The following is a 20,891-nucleotide window of genomic DNA, read 5'->3' on the forward strand; positions in this document are numbered from 1 at the left end:
CCCAAAGACACCCACAGCCTAACCCCTGGAACCTGTGGATATGTTACATGGCAAAGGTGAATTAAGAGAACATAAGGGGGCTTCCCTGATGGCTCAGTGGTAAAGAATCCACCTGCCAATGCAGGAAACACATGTTCGACCCCTGACCTGGGAAGATCCCACAGGCCTCAGAGCAACTAAGCCTGGGCACCACAACTACTGAGCCCATGTGCCCCAACTGTTGAAGCTCACCCACCCTAGAGCCTGTGCTCAGCAATGAGAAGCCACCGCAATGAGAAGCCCGGGCAACTCAACTGGAGTACTCCCCGCTTGGTGCAACAAGAGAAAAGCCCACACAGCAACGAAGACCTAGTACAGTCAGAAATAAATAAAAGATTTTAAAGACAGCATAAGGAAGGAAGGTTGCTAACAGGCTGACTTTAAAACCAGATTATCCCAGGTTATCCAGGTGGGCTCAGCATAATCCCAAGAAGTCAGTGTCAGAGTGATGCAGCGTGAGAACAACTCCACCGGCCGTTGCTGGCTTTGAAGATGGAAAGGGCACGGGTCATGGGCTGGAAGTTGGGAAAGATAAGGACGCAGATTCTCTCCCAGAGGCCCAGGAGAAGCAGAGCCCTGCCTGCGCCTTGATGGTTAGCCTGGCGAGACCCATTTTGGACCCCAAATCTAGGTTATAACCTTTAAGACACTAAGTTTGTGGTCATTTGGTCCCCAGCTCTGATCCTGCCCTTTGCCCTCCCTAGGATGAAGTTCGAGCTTCTAGGCTCCCATCCACTGCACTGCAGGGCTGCCCTGTCCTTCTGCTTTCTACAGTGAGGGAAGGCTCTCCATCGGCACTGTCCAGAGCAGCAGCCAGTGGGCACTGGAAGTGCGGCCAGTGTGGCTGAGGAAGTGAATTGTTCATTTCACTGTTGCCAAGTTTTTGTTTTTTGCCACACCGAATGGCATGCAGGATCTTAGTTCCCTGACCAAGGATTGAACCCATCTTCCCTGCAGTGGAATTACAGTCCTAACCACCGGACCACCAGGGAAGTCCTAAAGGTGGTTGTGTTTATTTTGTTTCGTACTTTTTTGGCTGTGCTACATGGCATGCTGGATCTCCCCCAACCAGGGATTGAACCCATGTCCCTGCATTGGGAGCACGGAGTCTTAACCACTGGACCACCAGATAAGCCCCCCATCCCACCCCCAGATTCTCTAACACCCAGGTCAGTTCCCACCTTAAATATGGTGGAGCCTTAAAGGGGGTCTGGGATTTGTGGAGGGTGATTTAAATGCCCCTGCCCTAGCTCTCCCTCCCAAATGTGGTGACGTCAAAGCAGGCCGGAGTTGGTTTCACAGCTACTTCTGAGAGCCCTGGAGAAAGGGAAATGTCCTTGGCCCAGGGGAACTGAGACTTCGAGGGAGGCCACCCCCTGAGCATCCCAGGACCCCCAGAGGGACAACCGAGATACGGGGATGGGGTCCGGGGATCCAAACCAGCTGAGCGGTGGTGCTGAGTGTCAGATTCCCAATCCCCTGCCACCTGCTGCCAAAGCGGGGAGGCACCAGGGAGAGTAACAAGGAGCTCCTCCCCAACCAGGCCCAGGACAGAGAGCTCTTCCGCAGACTCCAGGACAGGAGCCATCAGGTGGCCCACAGACCCGGCCTTCAGAGGCGAGTGGAACTGAACCTGAGACAGAAAGCAGGGAGCCTGACGGGGTTCTCAGAGGCGCGAGCGGAGGGGCAGCTGCTCCAAGCAAAGTCTCCTTTATTAAACTCGTGTGGGTGTGTGTGTATGCGTGCACATATGTGCGTGTGTGTATGCGTCCATGTGTGTGCACACACATTTCATGCCTGGGGCACCACCCCGTAGAGCTGGTGGGGAAGTAACTTCTGCTTCTCGTTGCAACTGTAGATCCAGCGGGGGCGGACGAACACCAGGGACGGGTTGTCCGTCAAGGCCTGCAAGGGGCGGGGGGCAGTGGGACGGGTACAGGCAGGACCGTGTCAGCCAGGAGGGGCTGGGGGATGCGCTGGGGCAGGCGGGGCCTCCCTCTCCCCGCCCCTCCAGCACTCACCTCCTCAAAGCTGGGGTCCCACTCCTGCGCGGTGATCACAAACTGGACCCGCTCACTCATGTAGTCCTCAAGCTCCCTGGCGGGAGACGCGAAGAGGCGGAGAATCGGCGCCCCTTCTCTTGACGCCCTCCTCCCCAACCACTCTGAGGCCGTCCTCTCTCCATGCCCACCCATCGCCCCTGTGGGCCACCCGTGGGTCCCCCACTCCCACGTGCCAGGCTCGCCGTATCCATGAAACCGCCAGCTCCTGCCAGCACCAATCCTTTCATAAGGGCGGTGAGGAGCCTCACTTTAGAGAAGAGGAAATGGGGGTCAAGGGGTCGGGGGTGGGGAGTTTGGGGGTGTGGTGTGGGAAACTATGCATCCAGGGCCCCAGCACAGCGAGCAGGGCTGGCACGGAGCTCCACAGCCTGTGTCGACCCTCAGGGTACATTCCTTCTCCATCTTCCCCATGACCTTCCACCCCCCCACCCCCTGCCCCTGGAGACTGACCCGTTGAAGGCTGTGACATAGCGGCTGAGCGTCCGCCGCTCGTCCCCTGGGAACTCCCCGTAAAGGAAGAAGCGTTTGCCCTGGAAAAAGTCTGCAGGGGAGAGATGGGGCGGGGAGAGCTGACGTGAACCCCTGGAGTCCCGGGGTGCCAGCCAGGAGCCACGGTACACTCAGACTGGACAAGAAGGCAGGCGCAGCGGCTGGATGGGGTGAGGAATGTCCGTGGACACTCTGACTCAGAAGCCATCCCTGACAAGCAGTGGTTCTAGAGAGGCCTAACGGGGTTTTGTTTTACATTGATGGTAAAAGATACTATTAGTGGCAATGTGTTTCTTACACCAGGTCAGTCAGTTCCTTAACTTGGTCTGGGTTGGAAATTTCACATCCTGCCACTTCCTCGACTGGCTGGCCCACTCCTTTTAACCAGTGCCTTCTCTGGTGCTGCCCTTCGGGGTGGCTCTTCGTTCCAGTTTAACATGATTTTCTGTTAAGTTGCCAAGGTCACGTTTGGGGCTTTGGAGGAGGATCAGAGTATGTTCCTGCCCATCACTTGTGAGGAACCAGGTGGAAATGGCTTTTTCCGGTGGCCACAGACCCTCACCTCCACTCAGAGCCTCTGACTGTCCGGCTCTCCTTTCATTCTCTTTTGGCTGCGCCACGCCACACACGGGATCTTAGTTCCTTGACCAGGGATCAAACCTGAGCCCCCTGCACAGGAAACCTGGAGTGTTAACCACTGGACCACCTGGGGAGTCCCTCTCCTTTCATTCTTGACCAGAAGAGGCTCCGCCTGCCCCCACGTCTGGGGTGATAAATAGCAAGGCGGGTCCGAACAGAGATCGGTGCATCTGTATTCCCTGAGCCCCACCCCTCACCGACAAAGCTGAACCCGGGGGTGCAGCCGGGGTACCTGCAGATTCTTAAAGCCCCCGGGTCGGTCTTGAAGCCAAGGGAGTGGGAGGCCCCTGTTGTCAGGGGGTGAGAAGCTAAAGGGGGTCTGGCGGGGGGCTGGGCTGTGAGGGAGGTGGTCACAGCGGAAGTCAGGACGGGACAGACAAGAAAGGATGCTGACAGGAAGGGAACAGGCCTGAGAGGATACGGAGGTGGCAAAGGTCAGGGAGGAGGGCGAGGAGCCTGGGAGACAAGTCAGAGTGGGCAGCGGCCATCCCGGGGGGCCTGGGGCAAGTCACCTCAGACAAGTGACAGGGCAAACCCCACATCGGGAGGAGGGGTTCCCACCTGGGAGCTCGGGAACTGGCAGGTCGGGAGACTCCGGAGGGCCCTCATGGTCCGTGTTCTCATCTGTGGATCCCGCGTACGGGTCCTCACCATTCTCCTCCTGACCAGGGGGCTGCCTTTCTTCCTTCTGCTCGGCCACCCTGGGGAGGCCAAGGAGGGTGGGGAAGGAGCGTGCAGACTGGCTCCCCCTCCACCCAAGGTCGGGGCCACCCTGACCACCCAGCCCCACCCTACCTTCTCAGCTCGTCCTCGGTGTCCCCAGAGTCTTCTGCCCCGTTGTCCTGTCCTTCTGTGAGCAGACGCTTAGTCAGCTTGAGGCCTCTACCTCCCAGCCTCACACCTGAGCACAGGTGGGATGTCCCAACACCCAACTCAATCGGCCCCCAGATTCAGTTGGGGGTGAGGAGGCAGCCTCCCCCCCGCCCCCGAGATCCACTGTCTGGGATCCAGCCCCATCGCGCTGGACTCAGGAGCTCAGACTTGGAACTCCTTCCCCTTTTAGATGAGGGAGTCTGGGTCTTCAGCCGATCCTCCCTCAGACTCTGACCTGACTGCTCCGCCTCAGTGTCGTCATTATCTTCCTGGGCCCCTGGTGAGGCTGGTTTGGTCTCTTCTGGGGTTGGGGGTCTCTGGGGTGAGCTAGGTCCTGCTGCCTGAGGGGGCTTGGCTTTGGTCTGGGGGCGCTGAGGAGGGAGGGTGGGTCAGGGAGGAGGGAAGGGGCAATGAGGGTGTGAGTGTGTGCCCGCAGGAGACAGGAGTAGAGAGTTTGGGGTACCATGTCCCCCCGACTCCACCCTCCCCCATGCCGGGCAGGGGACATGGACCTTTCGGGGAGCCTTGGGGGCTTCATTCCCACTGCCGCCGCTGTGAGAGCCCCCCTCGTCCTCGCTGCTCGAGCCTGACCCAGCCATGAGGTACCTGGGGGAGGGATTGGGCCTCAGACCAACAGCAGACATGTCCTCCAGGGGAGGTGGGGAGGGGGCTTAAGAAGCAGCAGGCGCTGGAATTTACTATCAATAAACAAATCCTCAGGGTGCAGTTGTGGTCTCCCTCCTGGTCTGCCCCTTCTCCCAGCTCCAGAAGGGCCCCGTGGACCTTCAGCCACCCACACCATAGACTACAGCAATCCCTGGTTTCCCCTCCCTCTGAGGGAAGAAATGTCTCATTTCATAAACAAACAAAAGAAATCAGAAATAATTCTCTCCTTAAAGCATCAAAGTCAGTTTCTCATTAGAATGTCTACTGATTAAGGGGAAAATCTCAAAAGCAAATTTCCTATGTGCCAGGCACTGTTGCCAACACTTGACAGGTTCAGAGTCGCTGAATCCTGAAGCGGGTGCTATTTTTAGCCCCATTTTACAGATGAGGAAATGGAGGCCCAGAGAGATCAAGCGGCCCCAAATCCAGGGCAGAGTGCGCACGCAGCAGAAGCAAGTGAACCTGCTGGCGGTGCTGCCCTGGCCCCCACGTTAAGACCCTTCTGCACGTGATATGGTTGTTTCCAGCCTGGTGACACCCTTTTCTGGTAAGTCACCCTCACTGTAGAGCCATGGCTCGTGGGAAGACTCAGAAGGCTTAAAGTGGTGGGGCCTTCCCTGGTGGTCCAGGGGCTCAGACTGCTAAGGGAGCCCCTCCTCCCGACAGACGCCAGGCTGACCCAGCCTCGGCTCCTGCCTCTGCTCAGCCTGGCAAACCTCTTCTCCTCCTGGAAGAACCCTGGCTCACTGCCGTTGTCCCTGTGGGCCCTCCAAAGTATTTCACAATAAGTCTGGCCCCTCATCAAAGTCACAGGCTCTCAAAAGGAGGGACCGATGTCTGGGGTCCAGCGGTGGGCAGCCCAGCCTGACACCGCACAGGGGTTTCAGATGAATGAATGTCAACAGGTCCCAACACTTCATTCTCCGCCCTGAGCCTTTGTGAACGCTGTTTCTCCAGCCTGCAGCCTTTTCCCTTGCTAAGCAGACTTCCCAGAGCCCTCCTGGGACCCCTGGGGACGCCCTCCCTCTCCTCCCCATCTCCCAGCCCTGCCCCTCCTCCTCTGGGAAGTCGGCTGACTCCGGGCTGGCAGGCCACAGCCTCATTTCTCCTCAGATGCCTGGCGCTGCCCGGCACGGGGATGAGGGGCAGGGCTGGGGTGTGCGTGTGCGTGTGTAAACCACACGTGTGCAGAGAGGCCTCACCTCCGCGAGGGCAGCCGCCGCCGCATGCGGTGACAATCCAGCACCCACTCTTTGCGCACGATTCGGCCTCCGAGGCCGAGGACCTGGCTGTACTTGGGGGTGTTGGCAAAGGCACAGCTGGTGGGGAGCAGAATGGAGGGCGGTCTGAGCGGCAAAGGCAAAGAGACAAGGGGCACGGGAGAGAGACAGAGGGGCGGAGGGAGGAAAAGAAAGAGAACAAGAGGCAGAGGATACAGAGAGGCGAGGTGACAGAGAGAGAGCAGGACGGAGCAGATGGAAAAGTCGGAGAAGGGGCAGCGGGGAGTGACGGGAGGGGACGCGGGCCTACATGAGGTGCGTGCTGTCTGGAGTCCAGTCCGGTCGATACTTGGCCCCCAGCTCAAGGGCCTTGTCCCGGAGCTCCGAGCGGAAGGGGTTCTGGAAGCCACTCAGCACCACCACCACACCCTGGAGGATCTTCCCCAGCTCCTGCGGGCCTGCTCGGGGGGCCTTGGGCTCAGCGCCTTCTCCTCGGGGCTTCCCTGGTGCTGCCCCTCGTGCTGGGGCAGGGGTGCGGGGAGTGGCTGGGGTACGGGCAGGAGCTGGCACTGGGGAAGCCAGAGAGTGGATTCAGTTAGAAAATGTAGGGCTACACCCCCCCTCTCCTCTTTCACACCCAGGAGTTCAGGCTCCCAGCACCTCCTCTCTCAGACCCAGGAGTTCAGACCCCCAGGCCCTCTTCCCTCAGACCCAGGATCCCCGCCCCTCTACCCTCAGACCCTCTGTGGGAACAAGGAATCCAGTTTGCTCACATTTGGGTCTTTTGAGGGCAGGGAGTGAGGGCTGAGCTGATGGTTTGCTGGGGGTCTTCTTTTCTTCTTGGTTTAAATCCAGCTTCCTCTTGCCTTTGGGGGACTCCTGAGGCTTAGGGGGTGGGTTGTGCTGAGGCCTCCAGCTCCTCTCCTCCTTTTCTGCTCCCCCAGGGTCTGGTGATCTCACCTTGAAGGTGCTGCCTGCTGCCTTGGAGGCCGGGGAGGCTGAGGAGGCAGCGCTGGAGGCCTGCAGTGTAGCCGCTGCATAGCTGGGTCCTGCCGGGTCACTGGCTGCCACTGCAGAGGGGGAGAGTGGATCCAGGATGAGGGGGCTGGACCCTCAGGCCTTCTGGGTCACAAAGTGTTGTTCCCAAGACCCAGCAGTGACCAAGGGTCCAGGCCCCAGCCCCCACTCCCTCAGGCCCAGGATCCAGGCCCCCAGCCTTTACTTGCTCAGGACCCAGGCTTTCCGTCCTCACCTGGGGGTGTCTTGTTGATACGACTGAAGAAGAGAGCCCCAGGTTTCAGGGAGCTAGCACTCTCATCCTCCTCCTTCACACGGAACTGGCCGAGCTTGGTCACCTTCTAAGGTCCCACAAGGTCAGTGCAGTGTGGAGGGCTGTTGGCAGGTGAGGGTGAAGAGGTGGGGAGAAGGCTCTGGGCAGGGGCAGGCAGAGCTTACCTGGGATGAGACCTCGGCCTCGTCTTTGTCTGGGGGGCTGTGAAACCGTACAAAACTCAGGCCATAGGGGGCATCCTGGGAGAGGAAGGGTGGGAGTCAGGGAGTCTGGCCAAGGACAAAGGCTTGGCCCCCATCCCTTTCGTTTAGAGAAACCCCTTTCTGACTCTTTCCCTCCAATGGATACACACATCTGGGGAGCTGCCTGGTTGACCATGACAAGGATAATAACCACAAGCTGTCACTGAGCCCTAACTTGGGGTCAGGTTCAGCACAAAGCCCTTTATATGCTCAGCCCTTGAGCCTCAGAGCAACTGCCAAAGGCTGCAGGGTGTCTAGGCAAATCCACCCTGCCTGCCAATTTCCTGCCCAAGGAATGGGAAGGAGGGCCGTGTGCCACTTCCGTGAGTCAGAAATGCTCCCGGCTCTTTCCTCCTCTGCTGGATGGATGCAGAACCATGAGATGGAAGGATCCTGGATCCCAGGATGGCCAGAAAGGTGAAGTCACTAGCCTGAGATCACAGAGCTAAGGAGTGCAGCAGCCAGGTTTTAAACCAGCGTTCTGACTCCAGATCTCACGATGCTAACTCTGAGGCCCCGCTCTAAGAAGCCACACATCTCCCACAAGTCAGCAGATCCCCCTCCCAATTCTCGTGAGACCTTGCAGGTCACCCTTCCCAATCTCCCTGCAGGAAGCCAAGATTCCTATATGGGGAGGACGGAAAGCCAATTTCAGAGAACGCAGGGGCCCAGCCTCCTTGTAATTCCCCGGGGAGGCGGACTGTCCGGCCCTCCCAGCCCTCGGGGACTCAGTATCAGCCTCTCGCCTCTCCCGTGGTGCGGGACCAAGGACCCCGCTCCCACCCTGGGTACCTTGCTGTAGGGCTGGCTGCAGACAATTTTGACTCGGTCCCAGCGCTTCTCTGCTGCTGCCCGGACCAGCTTGTCAGGCCCAAAGATACGAACGCGGTTGGAGTTTGAGCCACTGCGACTCTCGGCAGGGGACATGAAAGACGAGGTGACCAGAAGGACCTGGGAAAAGACAGAGTGGCTAAGGACCAGGCCTGGCTGGTGGCAATGACACCTCCTAGGGAATGGAAGAGCGCAGGGGCCTGAGCAGAGACTAGGGGGTCTCCAGACCCAGCTCTACCTCAGCGCTCAAGGCTTTCAGACGCTTCTCTTCTTCCTGGGTGTCCTGTCGGTCATCCCTGACACAGGCCTCAGAGGGATCCTTCTACTCCCAGACCTGAACCACCCTTCTCTAAATTCCTCCAGAGTCTTCCATATCTGGACATGCAGAGGGCTGCACAGCCTTGGGAACCCTCCCAGATCGGCAGGCCCCAGCAGAGGATATTCACAATGACTTTTCAGAAATGCACAACTGAGGGAGCAGAAGGGAAGTGTTAGGGCCCGAAGGAACAGCCCAGAAACCAAAGAGTAGGGGAGACACACTCACTATTAATTGACTGTCTCTGGACTTCCCTGGTGGCCCAGTGGCTAAGACTGCATTCCCAATGCAGGGGGCCTGGGTTCGATCCCTGGTCAGGGAACTGGATCCCACGTACTGTAATGAAGACTGAAGATCTTAGTGTGTCATGACTAAGACCTGGCACAGCCAAACAAATAAATTAATCAATTAAAAAATTTTTTTGACTGTTTCTCAGTTCAGACCCATCTTTGAAAAATAAAAAAATCAAATATATAAAATAATAAAGGAATATAATGGAAAAATCAAAAAGAAGAAAAAATTTAAAAAACTTTTTTTTATATTAAAAAAAAAATTCCACACTGGTGTCTCAGCTCTGGGACGCTGGAGACATTTCTAATTGACAGCTGCTCCTTGTCAGTCTCCGCCAGCAGGGGGAGCTAGAGAGAGACAGAGAGAGGCTGCAAGGCTGAAGAAGGGAGGTGGATTCTTGCAGATCAGGTGGGCAGCATCTCAGGTGTGCTTTGCTGCCGCTTGTGCAGCAGTTCTTCCCGGGAGGTTGGGGGTTGGGGGTGGGGGGTGGGTGGAGGGAGTTGCACAAGTGAATTCAGTTTGCAGCATCCCAGGACCTGCAGAACTAGCCTCACCGCACATTCTCAGGGTAGACCAGAACCAGCTAGGGATCACCCCCTCCTCAGGATCTGAGTTTCAGCCCCAAGGGTTCACCTCCAAGCTTCAAAACACCCACATTTCAACAATTCCAACCTCTTCCTTTTGTTCCTCCAACCCTAAGGGTGGTGGCTGCTCCCAGCAGTTGCTTCTGTGTTCTACCTGTGTCTTCTGGCCTCTTTAGTTCAATACTTAGTTACTAATTCTTTATATTAATTCTCTCTGTTAAACTAACTGGTGTGATTTCTGCCTCCTGGTGGGACCCTGACTGATACAGTGGGTGGCACTCATGTTGGTGTCTGCCTTGTTACTGACTTCAGGTGACAAAGAGCCTGATTGAATCAAAGGGTTCTACACGGCAGGAATACTTTGGCCACCTGATAGAAACAGCCAACTCGGTGGAAAAGACCTTGATGCTGGGAAAGACTGAGGGCAAGTGGAGAAGTGGGTGACAGAGGATGAGGTGGTTGGATGGCATCACCAACTCAATGGACAAGAGTTTGAGCAATCTCTGGGAGACAGTGAAGAACAGGGAAGCCTGGAGTGCCGCAGTCCATAGGGTTGAAAAGAGTCAGAAGGGATTTAGTGACTGAACAACAACGTGATGTGAACAGGGAGAACAGGGAGTTCAAAGCATGAGCTCCAACTCAGGAAGAAAGGCATCTTTAATTACCCCAAAGATGGTTGATTTTATGTAAAATTTTAAACAAGGAGGCCATTAGACTGGGTGACTCTAAAGCCTTAGGTAGCTTCAGTAAATCAATCAAAATTTAAGCAAGAGTCGATGAACTCAAATATAAGAAAATGTAATCAACTAATCATGAACAGCCAAGTCCCTTGATTTTCCCAAGTAAGGCAATCGTTTAAGTTCCAGGGAGGTGGGGTGGACTGGGACATTGGGACCGACATGAGTATCCTCCTGATACCCTGTCGGGCAGAGATGGCTGATGAGATCCTTCTGTACAGCGCAGGGTGCTGCACTCAGGGCTCTGTGCTGACCTCAATGGGGAGGAAATCCAGGAGGGAGGGGATATGTGTGCACGTGCAGCTGATTCACTTTGCTGCACAGTGGAGACTAACACAACATTGGAAAGGAACTGTAGCCCAATAAAAATGATTAATTTTAAAAGTTCACGCTCAAGCCAATTACATAATTGCTCTGCTCTGCTTTCCTGTTTTCGCTCTAAAAACCTTTGTCCTAGCCCACCCACAAAGCACCTCTAATAATTTTTTAGTTTTGGCTACCTAGTTTTTGATTCAAGTTGTCGGCTTAAATAAACTCTTTAAAACATAACGTGCCATCAATTTGCCTTTTCGCACCTTATAAAACCTTTATTATTGTTATTTTTCATCACACTGCACAGCCTGTGGGATTTTAGTTCCCCAACCAGAGATGGATTGAATCTGGGCCCCTGGCAATGACAGTGGCATCGTAAACACTGGGCCGCCACGTGTGCATGCTAACTAAGTCACTTCACTCATGTCCGACTCTTCGTGATCCTATGGACCGTAGCCTTCCAGGCTCCTCTGCCCATGGGACTCTCCAGGCAAGAATACTGGAGTGGGTTGCCATGCCCTCCTATCCTAACCACTGGACCACCAGGGAATCCCCTAGAACCTTTAGAATAAGAATGTGTGTTCAAGGAAAACCTCACTGGTTGGAATGTACCTTGCATGATGGAAAAAGTACTTGATAAAATTCAACACACATATTCATTTAAAAGACTGGCAGGACCTCACTGGTGGTCCAGGGGCTAGGACTCTGCACTTCCAATGCAAGGAGCCTGGGTTCGATCCCTGGTCAAGGAACTAGATCCTGCATGCCACATATGACCACAACTAAGACCTGGCCCAGCGACATAAATAAAGACTGGCAACATCAAGTATAAATAAGGGTGTGGAGCCCATATACTGCTGAAGGGAATGTAAAACGGAATAAACCACTCCGGAAAACTATCCATTTCTAATAAGGCTGCAGAAGGAAATGGCAACCCACTCCAGTATCCTTGCCTGGAGAATCCCATGGACAGAGGAACCTAGCAGGCTACAGTCCACAGGGTTGCAAGAGTCAGACACGACTTTAGTGACTAAACCACCACAATACTAGAAGCTGTAGTCTGGGCTTCCCTGGTGGCTCAGATGGTAAAGCGTCTGTCTGCAGTGCAGGAGACCTGGCTTTGATCCTTGGGTCGAGAAGATCCCCTGGAAAAGGAAATGGCAGCCCACTCCAGTATTCTTGCCTAGAAAATCCCATGGACTGCGGAGCCTGGTAGGCTACCGTCCATGGGGTCGCAAAGAGTCGGACATGACTGAGCGACTTCACTTTCACTTTTCCAATAAGGTTAAAACAGAGATCTACCTGAAGACACTGCAATTCAACTCTTTTAAGTATTTACCCCAAAGAGATCTCTATCCAGAGGCTTGTACAAGAAGGTTCACAGCAGTTGTGTTCATAATAATCAAAAAGTGGCGGGGAGTTCCCTGGCGGTCTAGTGTTGAGGGGACTTTGCACTTTCACTCCTTTGCACTTTGCACTCCTGGGGTCTGCGTTCAATCCCTGCCTGGAGAACTAAGATCCTGAAAGCCGCGAGGTGCGGACAAAAATAGCCACCAAAAAGTGGCCACAGTCCAGAGGCCCGTCAACAAGAGAATGGAGGGAACACGTTGAGATCTCCGCTTCCAGTGAAACTTCTCAGCAATAAGGCGGAACAGGCCGCTAACCTACACACAATATGTTAGACCCTCAAAAACCAGTATAGAGCAAAAGAAGCCAGCCACACACACAGAAATACCTGAAGACGGCATACTGTAACGCCACTTATATGTAATTCTAGGAAAGGCAAAACTAGTCTGCAGTGACAGAAAAGAGGTGTGGCGGCCTGAGCTGAGGGTGGGAGAAGTGACCCAAGTGACACGAGGGAGCTTGCAGGTAGGCCGGTGATGCTCTGTGTCATTTTTCTTTTCTTTTTTTTGGGGCACACTCCAAAGTATGTGGGGCCTTAGTTCCCCAACCAGGGATCGAACCCAGGACTTCTGCAATGGAAGGCAGAGTCTGAACTGCTGGAACACCAGGGAAGTCCAGTGTTTTATGTCTCGATCTGGGGGATGGTTACCCAGGTATGTACATCTGTCAGAACGATGACCTGTGCGTTTTATTATACGCAAAATATACTTCAATTAAAAACAATTTCTCACTGCGAGGAAAAAACCATTTCTTGTAGAAAACAGATTCATTCACTTAAAATTATAAACTCTCTTTTTCACAATATGTTTGCTGCTGCTAAGTGGCTTCAGTCGTGACCGACTCTGTGCGACCCCATAGACGGCAGCCCACCAGGCTCCCCCGTCCCTGGGATTCTCCAGGCAAGAATACTGGAGTGGGTTGCCATTTCCCTCTCCAATGCATGAAAATGAAAAGTGAAAGGGAAGTCGCTCAGTCGCCTCCGACTCTTAGCGACCCCATGGACTGCAGCCCACCAGGCTTCTCCATCCACGGGATTTTCCAGGCAAGAGTACTGGAGTGGGGTGCCATTGCCTTCTCCCACAATATGTTTATTTTTCCCCAAAACATTTGGCTGACTCACCAGCTGGCTCATTATGATCTCCCCAGTCCTGCTTGCATTAATTTAACTCATTTAAAAAAAAGGGATTGGGTCAACATTTAAAATATTCGTAATACAGCAAGAGACTCATACACTTTTGTCACGAATCAAGTAGCTCACAGAGGCGCCCCAAGCAATTTGGAATGTCAATTTGCCGGGACATCTTGGAGAAGTTCTGAGACCAGATAAAAGCAGTTTTGCTCTCAAGCAGGGAAAGGGAAAGTGTTAGCTGCTCGGTCCTGTCCGACTCTCTGCGACCCTATGGACTGTAACCTGCCAGGCTCCTCTGTCCATAGGATTCTCCAGGCAGGAACACTGGAGTGGGTTGCCATTCCCTTCTCCAGTGGATCTTCCTGATCCAGGGATTGAACCTGGGTCTCCTGCATTGCAGGCAGATTCTTTACCACTCAGCCCCCTGGGAAGCCCAAGAATATTGGAGTGGGTTGCCATGCCCTCCTCCAGGGTATCTTCTCGACCCAGAGATTGAACCTGGGCCTCCTGCATTGCAGGCAGATTCTTTACCAGCTGAGCCACTAAGATGCCTGAGTCGTAAAACACAGAGGTGCCTTTGGTTCTTTCTGCAACTGTGATGCCGTTTTGGCACACAGTTTATCACCTGGGTTGGCTCTTTATCTCTTTGAGCCCTGGGCTCCTCTGAAGGGCTGAGGTGGCCCAGGGGCTAGGAAACCCTGGGGTGGCAACGGGGGCATCTGGGGCAGGGATCAGTGGGGGGCACACCTCAAGGCCCAGCTCACCTCATAGTCCTGCTCCCCGGCACCTCCGGCCGAGCTGCCCACCAGTACCTCCACGAAGGCCGAGCCGTCATTCCCGATGTCCACGCTGTGGATCTGTTCCTCCTTCTCCAACTGCAGGGGAGGCAAGGCCCAGGTCAGTGCTGCTCTGTCCCACGCCCCACCTGGCTTCCCTGTGGGACCTCAGAAGATGGACGACCCCCATCCGGGCCACCTTGTCTCATTGCCAAGTCAACTCAGTGACAGAGGGAGCAGGGCTGCAGGCTGCCACCGTGTCCCCTGTACACAGCACAGGATGTGGAGTCAGAGTTGGAAAACAGACGCTGACCGATTGTCTACAACCCGGCACCCACGTTGCCGGCTCCACCAGACTCTGCCTGACCGGCTTCTGACCCGGCACCACGGAGCTCTCCTTGGCGGTGCTATGCAGACAAAGGGCACACCAGTTGCCCCTGCCAGCAATCACACAGGATCCCATGGATGCTCCGAGGGTAGGGGCCTGGTCTGGTTTGGCTCACCACAGACTCTGGGTTTGAGTCCCATCTCTGCCACTCCCTAGCTATAGGGCCTTGTCAGCTCAGCTCTTGGAGCCTCAGTTTCCTCATCTGTAAAGTGGGGATGATCACCCTATGTAGGATTATGCACATAAATACCACATTCACAGGGCATGGCATACAGCAGGCACCCTGTAGCTACCAGTCAGGAAGTGTTATTAGTCACTGCTCAATGATTATTTGTTAAAAAAAGGAAAGAACTGAATTTCCCTGGTGGCTCGGGGGATAAGAGTCCGCTTGCCAGTGTAGGGGTTTGACCCCTGGCTCGGGAAGATTCCACATGCCACAGAGCAACTAAGCCCATGAGCCAAAACTACTGAGCCTGTGCTCTAGAGCCCATGAGGTGCAACTGCTGACCCATGTGCCGTAACTACTGAAGCCTGTGTCCCGTGCTCCGAAACAAGAGAAGCCGCTGCAATGAGAAGCCCACTCACTGCAACTAGAGAGTAGCCCCTGCTGGATGCAACTAGAGGAAGGCCACGCTAAAGCAGTGAAGACCCGGCACGGCCAAAAACAAGAACTGACTGTAGGAGGTCTTCCCCCAAAGTCTCTGACAGTCCCATCTGACGTAAACGCATAGAAAGTCATGTGGGCGTGGAGGCAGCTACAGGGGCTGAAGCAATCTCCTACTTTCTATCCTGGGGCTTTTAATATTATTATTTATTTATTTGGCTAACTTGGGTCTCAGTTGCGACACTGGGGATCTTCATTGTAGGATCCTTTGTTTGGATGACCGAGTTTAGTTACTCCAAGGCACATGGGATCTTAGATCCCGGACTAGGGATCACACCTGTAGCCCCTGTATTGCAAGGATTCCTAACCACTGGACCACCTGGAAAGTTTCTGGGGTTGTTTGATTTGGCTCACAGAATTAGAAGTGACTGTGATCCCCCAAAAGTTCCTAGTCCACCGCCCCACACAGCCAGGAACATGTGATGGCCCAATTTGCAATGTCACCTCCCAGCTGGGAGGTGGCCTGGAGACTCTGCTGGCACCCTGCTACAGACAGGAACGTCCCTACATCGGAGGAAGGAGCCTGGGCTTGTGAGGAGGCCAGCCCGAGTTCAAATCCAGCCCTGCCACTGCCAAGCTGTGCAGTTCTGGGTGACATAAAACCTCTCTGAGCTGCAGTTTCCTCATGAGTGAAGGGGGGGCTCCCCACTTCTGAAAGGAGTTGACGGGACACGGAATGCTAATCATTGCAACGCACAGCCACTGTGGCCGCACCTAAGTGTAAACAGTGTGGCGGCCCTGTAGTACCTGTAAGACCGCCGACACCTCTGGGAGCCAGGATCTATCTTTATCTCCACTTCATAGGCGAGCCACTGAGACAGGAAGCAACTGTGTAACTTACCAGATGTCATGAGGCTGGGCTAAAGCCAGTGACAGCTGGGCTGCCTTCCTTCTAGACATTCTGGGGGAGAATCGTTCCCTCATCTTGTCTGAGCTTCTAGAGCCCCCTGCCCTCCTTGGTGGTGGCCCCTTCCTCCAGCTCCAGAGCCAGCAGTGGCATCGCTCCAGCCTCTGCTTCCATCCCCACAGCTCCTCTCTGGTTCTCCTGTCTCCCTCCTTCCCTGATAAGGACCCTTGTGATGACACTGCTTCCCCCCAATTCATCCAGGCCCGTCCCCCCTCCTTGAGATCCTTACAGGGACTTCTCTGGTGGTGCAGTGGCTAACACTCTGCCCTCCCAATGCAGAGGGTCTGGGTTTGAACCCTGGTTGGGGAACCACATCCCACAAGCTGCAGCTAAGAGGTCACAGGCTCCAGCTAAAGGACTGTGCACACCACAACGAAGACGGAAGATCCCGCACGCCCCAGCTAAGACTCAATGCCGCCAAATAAGTATTTTTTAAATATGCTCACAAAGTCTCTTTCTCCATGTAAAGGACACATGCATAGGTTCTGGGGATTAGGATGCAGACAACTTTGCGTGTGTGCACACTCAGCTGGCCAGTCATGTCCAGCTCTTTGCCACCCCAGGGACTGTAGCCCACTGGGCTCCTCTGTCCATGCAACGTCCCTGGCAAGAATACTGGAGTGGGTTGCTCTTTCCTTCTCCAGGGGATCTTCCCAACCCAGGGATTGAACCTGTGTTTCCTGCATCAGCAGGCAGATTCTTTACCACTGAGTCACCAGCGAAGACTGTGACACCTTTAGGGGGCTGTTATTCTGTCTACCACGCTGAGCAAAGCTCTTCCTGGGCCGGGCATCACTGAATCCTCAAGACCACAATAGGAGGAAGGGTCAGTTAACTCCCCCAGCCTTACGGATGGGGAAACCGAGATGCAGACAGGAAAATCAATGCCTCACGTGTCACACACAGGTAATGACCGGCAGAGAAATTCAGACCAACTGCCAGACTACACGCCAACAGTGCTTTCCAACTCCACAGTTTCAATCCTTGTGGTAAAACCTCAACATCTTGGAACGTGCTTGGTGGTCCAGGGGCTGAGACTCCCACCCTCCCAACACAGGGGACCCAAGTTCCATCCCTGGTCAGGGAACTACATCCCACATCCCACAAGTAAAGGATACTGCACGCCACCAGTAAGACCCAACTCAGCCAAATAAGTAAATAATATATATATTTTTAAAGTCAAAAAACTCCTTGCCACCGCCTCCTCTCCCACTGGAGACATTCCTCACTCCTCCTGACTGTAACATCCTCCCCAGCGCTCGTCATCGGACATACGTTTGACTTACTGATCTGTCAGTCTTCCCTTGCAAATATAAAATCTCCACAGGTCAGATGTTTGTCTTGGGATGTCTGCGGCACTATGTGCCTACAACAGCGCTGGGCCTGCAGAAGGCGCTGCGATGAATGAAGCCACAAATGAATCCATCCACCCTCAAGTCTCCAGGGCCTGTCTCTGCGCTGACAACTCCTACAGCTCTGTCTCCAGCTCCAGGCCCAATCCCTAACTGTCCCTTGGATACTGTTCCTTGTGTGTCCCAAAGCCACGGCAAAGCTGGCATCCAACCAGCGGATGACCTTCTCAGGCTGCCCCCCGGCTCTACGTCCTGCCATGTCCCCGTCGGTCTCCCAGGCCAGAGAAGCCTGAGCCTCGTCTGGCTCCTCTGGCTCTCTCACTCCCCACTTCCTGTCTCTTCTTGCTCCCACTGCAACAGCGGTACAGAATTAAATGAGATGTTCCTGATCATAAAAGAGCCCAGCAAGATCATCCAGTAATACACACGTGAATCCCCCGCTTTACACAAACACCTGCATGGTGACACAGCACTTCTGAAAACATTATGTCACCACATTTTCACGGTAACCCTGGGCTCCCATCACATTATCTTCCACGGACAGATGAGAAAACAGCTTCTGAGAAATGAAACTATTTGCCTGAGGTCACAGGGAGAGTAAGAGGGAGAGATGGGGACTTGAATTCCACCTGAGATTAATTTATCAGCCACCTGCATCTCTCTCTCAGTTGAAAATACCGGCTCTAGGCGAATTGTATAACCTCTCTGGGCCTAGCTTCTTCATCATACAAGGGGATAATAATAGATTGGAGGTGATGGGATTTTTATAAGGATTCAATGAACTAACCCATATGAGGCATTTAGAATGGTAACTGCCAGGGTTTTTTTTTCTGGGGTGGGGGGCATTTTCCCAAGTTGGGCATTGAACCTGGGCCTCGTGGCATGGAGTGGAATCCTAAGCACTGGCCCACCAGGGTATTCCCAAACAGTAGTAACTCTGAATAAACCATTAGCTCTCATAAATCTGACTATACTACCTTAGGGAACTATGAAATATTAAAAGTCCAAAAATAACTCACAAAATCTTGTGACTTTGAGTATAATTCCTGGGAGGAGAATTCTTAGCTTCTCTCTAATTTGCAAAAAGGTTTATGAACCAAAACATTTGCAGAGCCACAGGGTAAGACAGACGATAATATATTTAACACAATCTGGTAGGCCTTGTCCCCAGCATCACTCCCCAAACACCCTTACATTGGAGGGATGAATGCGGCCAAAATCAAGAAGTGGAGGACTTCCCTGGTGGTCCAGTGGTTAATAATCCATGCCTCCAACGGGGCAGGGGGCTGGGGGCAGGTTCAATACGCAGCTGAGGAACTAAGGCTCCAAAGCGTCATGTGGTGTGGCCAAAAATTAAAAAAAGAAAAAGACAGTGACTTCCCAGGAGGTTCAGTAGATACGACTCCATGCTCCCAATGCAGGGCGCCCAGGTTCCCAACCCTGGCCAGGTAACTAGATCCCACATGCCTTAACTAAGACCCAACGCAGCCAAATATGAATAAATATAAAAGAGAAAAGAAGTCAACATATGGACACATAGAAGCAAGAAAAAGGTGTCTAGAGCACCCACACTGGGTTCAGCTCTCAGCACCGCCATGTATGAGGGGTGATAACAGCTCCAACACCATCTGACACCCTGCAGAGCCAGATCACGCAGGGCAACCCCCAGGCAGCCCCTGGGAACACGCTAGCTCGCTTCTCCCACCAGTTCCTTATACCTGATGGGAAGAGCCTGTTGGGAAGTCTGTCACCATCCTGGGTCAAGCTCCCCTTTTCCCTTTGCTCCCTCCAACTTCACCAAGCTTGTACCAAAGCACTCTGCATTCCACAATGGTCACTAAGACTGGCCACTTCACTTTGGCCCTTCCCAGGCCTCAGTTTCCCCATCTTTAAAATGCGGTTGATTGCCTTAGATGATATGAGACACCTTCCAGTCCTAAGCTCAGGGCCTTGAGAAGGCAGAATGCGTGGCAATGGTTTACTCTCTTCCAACTGAGGATGATAAGGCTCTGAAAAGAGCAGCAATCTGCCTGGACCACACACGGATTCATTCCTGGCCTAGTCCTTGCATCACCCATCTCCTCTGCTAAGGGCACAGGGACACTGCTCATTGTCAGGTGAGGTGGTGGGGACCAAAGAGACAGTGCCTCAGCTCACTGCCAGTTAACTCCAGAGTAGAGTCCGGACCCTGGACCTCAGCTTTCTATTAAGGAGATGGAGGGAGGGAGACTTCTCTGGGGGTCCAGTAGTTAAGACTCTGAGCTTCCAGGGCAGGGGGCTCCAGTTTCGTTCCTGGTCAGAGAACTAAGATCCCACACGCCACCCAGCAGAGAGGGGGGGAAAAAAAAAGATGGTAGGGGGCAGCTGGCAGAATCACCTGGAGCACCACAGAGATGGTCTTCTCACCCGCCTTGGCTGCCCGCCATTTACGGTAAGTGTCTGCCTTGAGAAGGTTTTCTGCACAGTAGGTCTGGAGAGAAGAGTAGAAAAGTGAACGTTAGGGTTCAGAGGTTAGAGCTATGTCCCCAGCTCTCAGATTAGTCTGAGAGTTCTCTCAAGCCCTCTGATATCACCGAGGTTTCAGTTTCTTTATTAATCCCCCCACACTCTGGGGTTTCAGGAAGAATGGATACATGTATATGTATGTGTGAGTCCCTTTGCTGTTCACCTGAAACTTACAACATTGTTATCTGGCTGTACCCCAATACAAAACCTTCTAGTGTTAAAATAATAAATCCCCCCACACTCTACCTCGAGTCCCCTCCAACATTCTCCCCTAGAAATTCACCTCTGCTCCTTCCCAGGAAGCAAAACACCCTCCTTTTCTCTCAGCAAATTCCTCTATCCACATCTCTCCAGAATTCCCTATGGCCTCCCAGAAATTCTCCCATGACCCTCCTAGAATTCCACAAAGTCCCCTTTGTGAATGGAAAACCAAAATGAAGTCCGTATTGCTAAAAGTGTTCTCTAAAATTGACCGGGGGGCCACTGAGGAATTCTGACCAAGCAGGTCGCAGCTACAGTGGAATCTGACCTTTTAACCACTTATTGTATTCACACAGGCATCCAGAATATGTGCCAGAACCTCAACGTACGTGTCAGACCCTTACCCTCTGGTAACTCAGGACTGCTTCTTCTTTAAAGCCAAATATTTCTTTCCGTGTATCACAGTCAATTAGAATTCTCTCCACACGGCTTTAACAACCTGCTGACCTCTGTCCTCACAAGCCCCTGATTCCCTCTGCCAACCCTCCGTTTACCGGAACCTGTCTCCCAAACTGCAATTCTTAAGGACCCCAATAAAGCTCTTTCTTAGCACCCCGCATACGGAATATTTTTCAACACCTTTGAGACTCCAAAAGTTCTAGAGCCCGCTGACGAATTCCTTTACTTCTTCCACCCTCCCCCACGCCAGTCCCTCACCGAGTCCTGGCTACTGCAGGACACCACATGGCGGAGGCGGATCTCCGGCATGTCAACGTCGTGTGGGCTTCGCCTGACCCAAGAGATGCACGAAGGTCTGAGTTTGGGGGGCTCACAGGGGGGTGCGCCCCGGGCGGCCTTTACTGCGCAAGCGCAGGAAGCTCGGGCCTTTCAAACCGCGGCGCGCCGGCGGTTACGTCACTAGTGCGCATGCCTAGTTCATCTCTCCGGAGAGCAGCGAGAGGCGCCGAG

General features: G+C 53.7%; 1 protein-coding gene across 9 annotated transcripts; it reads right to left on the reverse strand.

Annotated features, from left to right (window-relative positions):
• Window positions 1–1,733: 1,733 nt before the first annotated feature.
• On the reverse strand, window positions 1,734–20,788 carry XRCC1 (X-ray repair cross complementing 1). 9 transcript variants are annotated; one of them, XM_086352887.1, is made up of 17 exons: window positions 20,640–20,788; window positions 19,594–19,686; window positions 13,894–14,004; window positions 8,315–8,473; window positions 7,445–7,519; window positions 7,242–7,347; window positions 6,950–7,059; window positions 6,763–6,868; window positions 6,300–6,558; window positions 5,972–6,088; window positions 4,616–4,709; window positions 4,339–4,474; window positions 4,026–4,077; window positions 3,792–3,931; window positions 2,553–2,643; window positions 2,061–2,136; window positions 1,734–1,944 (listed from the first exon to the last, which is right to left on the reverse strand). In XM_086352887.1, the coding sequence occupies exons 1-17, from the start codon at window positions 20,688–20,690 to the stop codon at window positions 1,831–1,833; spliced, it is 1,890 nt and encodes a 629-aa protein (XP_086209013.1). In that variant the 5' UTR covers window positions 20,691–20,788; the 3' UTR covers window positions 1,734–1,830. The 9 variants fall into 9 exon arrangements, with proteins under 9 accessions (XP_086209013.1, XP_086209012.1, XP_086209011.1 ...); XM_086352886.1 differs by having other exon boundaries at window positions 4,026–4,080; XM_086352885.1 differs by having other exon boundaries at window positions 6,763–6,874.
• Between the last annotated feature and the right edge of the window lie 103 nt (window positions 20,789–20,891).

Source organism: Bos grunniens, chromosome 18 (assembly GCF_055505025.1).
Source record: "Bos grunniens cultivar Pamir isolate PY7600 chromosome 18, Bosgru_T2T1.0, whole genome shotgun sequence".
NCBI lineage: Eukaryota > Metazoa > Chordata > Mammalia > Artiodactyla > Bovidae > Bos > Bos grunniens.

What these genes read in the sequence shown, in the direction of transcription:
- XRCC1 (XM_086352881.1), bottom strand. Translation starts at nt 20,690, where the DNA reads ATGCCGGAGATCCGCCTCCGCCATGTGGTGTCCTGCAGTAGCCAGGAC. An exon ending in GCAGCCAGCCCTACAGCAAG is followed by an intron (nt 7,520 to 8,314) that starts GTACCCAGGGTG and finishes TTCCTCTCCCAG; the next exon opens with GATGCCCCCTATGGCCTGAG. An exon ending in TATCAACAAGACACCCCCAG is followed by an intron (nt 7,060 to 7,241) that starts GTGAGGACGGAA and finishes CCCCCTCTGCAG; the next exon opens with TGGCAGCCAGTGACCCGGCA.